A 3,643-nucleotide genomic window follows, 5' to 3' on the forward strand; every position below is an offset into this window, starting at 1 on the left:
TATTTGTGTAACTGAGTATAAATGAAAAACAAAATTCAGTTTTTTGCTGAATATTTCAGGTTATTGATCTATACTGTGCCTACTCTTTCTGTATATATGCAATTTAGTTTAGCAGAATTCAAATTCTGCCAATCTAACATGTTCGATTTACTTTGTTTTTCCGAATCAGCAAAATAGGAGGAATCAGAGAGCTTTTCTGCCTTCCAAAAAGTATACATGAACATGGATAACTACCCGACAAGGACCGTAACTGCCAAGTGTTTTCTGGGGCCTACGCCCCACTGGGCATGGGTCAATATGTGAAACATGACTTGACTCCAAACAGTGAAAGTTATCCTATGAGTTAGTGGATGAGAGTCAGGGAATCAACCACGAATAACTTCATTTAATTACAGTGCCATTGCAAGAATTCTAGCGAGAATTTATTGATCGTCGTACACCATCATCTTTACTAACTTGATACATCTGTTTCAAAAATGAGTTCAGGAGACAGTGAAATAGCCCATGAATTCCACCCCTATTTTCGCGCATACAAGGATGGACGAGTGGAAAGGTTCTTTGGCTCCGATATAGTTCCTGCATCAATCGATCCTCAAGATGGTGTTTCCTCCAAAGACGTCCCAATTGTTCCAGAGACAGGCGTGTCAGCGCGTATTTTCATCCCGAGTTCGGTTAAACCAAGCCAAAAGCTCCCCCTGGTTGTCTATTTCCATGGTGGAGGCTTCTTCATGGGTTCACCATTCTGTTCTGAATATCACAATTATGTTACCTCTCTTGTTTCCGAGGCAAATGTTGTCGCTGTTTCTGTTGACTATAGGTTAGCCCCAGAGCATCTTATTCCCATAGCTTATGAAGATTCATGGGCTGCACTCAGATGGGTAGCTTCTCACTGCTCCGGTGAAGGCCCCGAGGCTTGGCTGAAGGATTACGCTGATTTTCAACGAGTTTTTTTAGTTGGGGATAGTGCGGGAGGCAATATCGTGCACAACATGGCGGTCCAAGCAGCAACTGAAGACCTGTCTGGGGTGAAGTTGTTAGGAATTTGCTTGATTCAACCATTTTTTGGGAGGAAAGACGGTCATGTGGACAAGTGTTGGCTGTTTGTCTCTCCAACAAGTAGGTTTGATGATCCTAGGATAAACCCGGCAGTGGATTCAAGGTTGTCCAGGCTGGGCTGTAGCAGGGTGCTAACTTTTCTTGCAGAGAAAGATAATTTGAGAGAGAGGGAGCTGTTCTTTTGTGAGACATTGAAGAGCAGTGGGTGGGGTGGAGAGTTAGTGATTGTGGAGACTGAAGGGGAGGATCATGCTTTTCAATTGTTCAATCAAAAATCGGAGAGGGCTTTAGCCCTTATGAATAGGCTCGTATCTTTTATTAATCAAGATAAGGATGCTTCCATGTGATACGATTACCTATATCGATCGTTCATGAGATGAGAAACAAATTAAGGTATGTTCTAAGATTTATCAAATGGACCTCTATTTGTACTATGATCCCCTTTGCCCTTTGGCATCTTTGGTCATCTCTGTTATCAAAAGCCTTCTGTTGCATATCGTGTATGAAATTTTGCTACTAAAATATGAGTTTTATCTGTGGGCTGGGAACCATCAATTTTCATTGATATTATGCTGGGATTCATTCGATCTAAACTATAGTGCTTGAGGCTTGCTACAACTAAACAATGTCAGTTTTGATTTACTATGTTGAATATCATAAATAGTCGGGATAGTTGTATTATCAATCCAATTACTCTCTTAAGCCTACAGACTTTGTTTAAAAGAGCATTTGTCTTTGAGCTGCACATGCTATTTGTTTTGATCTCACGAGGCAAACCCTTTGCTATGGTAATCTCCTTTAGTCGCGTACAGTGCAAGGAGGATTCCAACATCTTGAATCAAGCCCGGAAATGGTCTTCTGGGACTACCCTTGATCATCAGATGACCCTTGGAAATCTCAGTCTCAATCACATGACGGAGCCTAAGAGAGTTGGCTTGCAGCGATTAAAACCAACAGACTGTCTTCACAAATTAAGCATAGGCTCTTCTTCCATTGAATGTTAACCATAGGCACTCTGTTATTCTCTGAAATAAGTTCTTTAAGTTTTCTCAAAATCTTTCGTCTTTTTTAGAGACAATAGCAAATTTGGGATCTGCTACTGACCCGTTTGACTTGCGAGAAAATGATGGGTATTCATGCCATTACAAAGACAAGAATTTATTGAGCAGAAAACAGAACTAGGAAAGAAATAAAATAGCTATAGGCCAAGCAGAATATAGAAACCTAAGGAACTAATTGTGCGAGTCAAAATTAATTTATCTAAATGGCTAATTGATTGCATTATAATTTTGTAAAACTTGTTCTAGTCTCCTCCTTTTCATCATTGGTATACTTGTCTCGTCCCTGGTTCATAAAGGAAACGATTCTTTTGAGCATAGCCCTAGCATGATCGCTAGTGGGGTTGAACAAAGGGAAACCATGGTCCTCTCCTGGGGACTCCATTATCTCCACTTCTCCTCTCCATCCACTTTTCTTCAACTTCTAATAATAGTCGTAGCCTCTGTGTCTCAATAAATCCTTCTCAGCAACAAAAACCAACAACCTGGTGCTCCCAAGGTTTTCCAGGTTGGGGTCATTCCAGGGATTAATCCATGGATCATTATATCCATTTGTTGTAGGATACACCAAGCGCCACAATCCCCTTAGTTTTCTTCTCACAGCTAAGTCATTAGTCTCTGCTCCAACGGGGTTTCTGCCCCAGAAAAAGAGATGAACTAAAACGATGCCTGTAATGCTAATAGCCTCCAACTTTTCTTGGCCAATTTTCATGCCCATTCGAAAGTGCTATATTAGCACCGGCACTATCCCCAGCTAAAAAAATCTCATGGAAGTTGACATGTTGGTTTAGCTAATCTTCAGGACCATTTCCATCGGAGTGAGACGCAATCCATTTCAGTGCAGTCCAGGAATCATCATAAGCAACAGGGACAGGGTGCTCTGGGGCTCTTCTGTAGTCAACTGATATTGCAATGAGTTTGGCTTCCGCAGCTAAGGTGTTTAGGTAATTATGATAGGTAGGAGAGAAGGCAGTATCTACGCAAAAGGCTCCACCATGAAAATAGACTAGAAGAGGAAGTTTCTCGCCAGGGTTGGTCATGTCTTTTGGAGTGAATAACCAGGCAGAGAGGTTACTTTCAGGTGAATACAAGACATCTTTGGATTCAACGTTGGCTTTGGGATCAAAGGATGGAGGAACAATATCTGTTCCCAGGAGTCTGTACACGACCGTCTTTGTATATGCGAAGCACGGGTGAAGCATCAATGGCTATTTCTGGATTGGTTGAAGCAATAGCACCGAACAAAACAAGATATGGGCTAATATATGCAGAGCTAGATGCCTTGGTAGTTAGTATTACATCTAGAAGACAAAATCAACATATTCAGTGTTGGTGAATATAGATTATTGAGAGGGCCATACACAGGAGGGGTTTATGGTGGAATCGAAGAGGGGTAGTTAATTGGAAAACAAATCCCCTACCCCTAGTTGGTGCCGTTTTCTAATTTAGTGCCAAGTGTCTTCTATCCCTTAACATTGAGATAAATGTGAAGTAATGGTGTTTGAAGGGGAAAGGGCGGTAGAATTCTA

General features: G+C 41.3%; 1 protein-coding gene and 1 pseudogene across 1 annotated transcript; one reads left to right on the plus strand and one right to left on the minus strand.

Annotated features, from left to right (window-relative positions):
* The first annotated feature begins 357 nt into the window (after positions 1–357).
* On the plus strand, positions 358–1,550 carry LOC110428982 (putative carboxylesterase 12). The gene has a single exon (XM_021444900.1). The coding sequence runs from the start codon at positions 477–479 to the stop codon at positions 1,401–1,403; it is 927 nt and encodes a 308-aa protein (XP_021300575.1). The 5' UTR covers positions 358–476; the 3' UTR covers positions 1,404–1,550.
* Positions 1,551–1,688: 138 nt separating this feature from the next.
* On the minus strand, positions 1,689–3,415 carry LOC110428983 (putative carboxylesterase 7 pseudogene; annotated as a pseudogene).
* Between the last annotated feature and the right edge of the window lie 228 nt (positions 3,416–3,643).

Source organism: Theobroma umbraticum, unplaced genomic scaffold (assembly GCF_002168275.2).
Source record: "Theobroma umbraticum cultivar Fairchild unplaced genomic scaffold, ASM216827v3 scaffold_5893.0, whole genome shotgun sequence".
Classification (NCBI taxonomy): Eukaryota; Viridiplantae; Streptophyta; class Magnoliopsida; order Malvales; family Malvaceae; genus Theobroma; species Theobroma umbraticum.

Bases quoted from the DNA above. Each gene is read 5' to 3' on its own strand.
- LOC110428982 (XM_021444900.1), top strand. From the start codon at position 477: ATGAGTTCAGGAGACAGTGAAATAGCCCATGAATTCCACCCCTATTTT.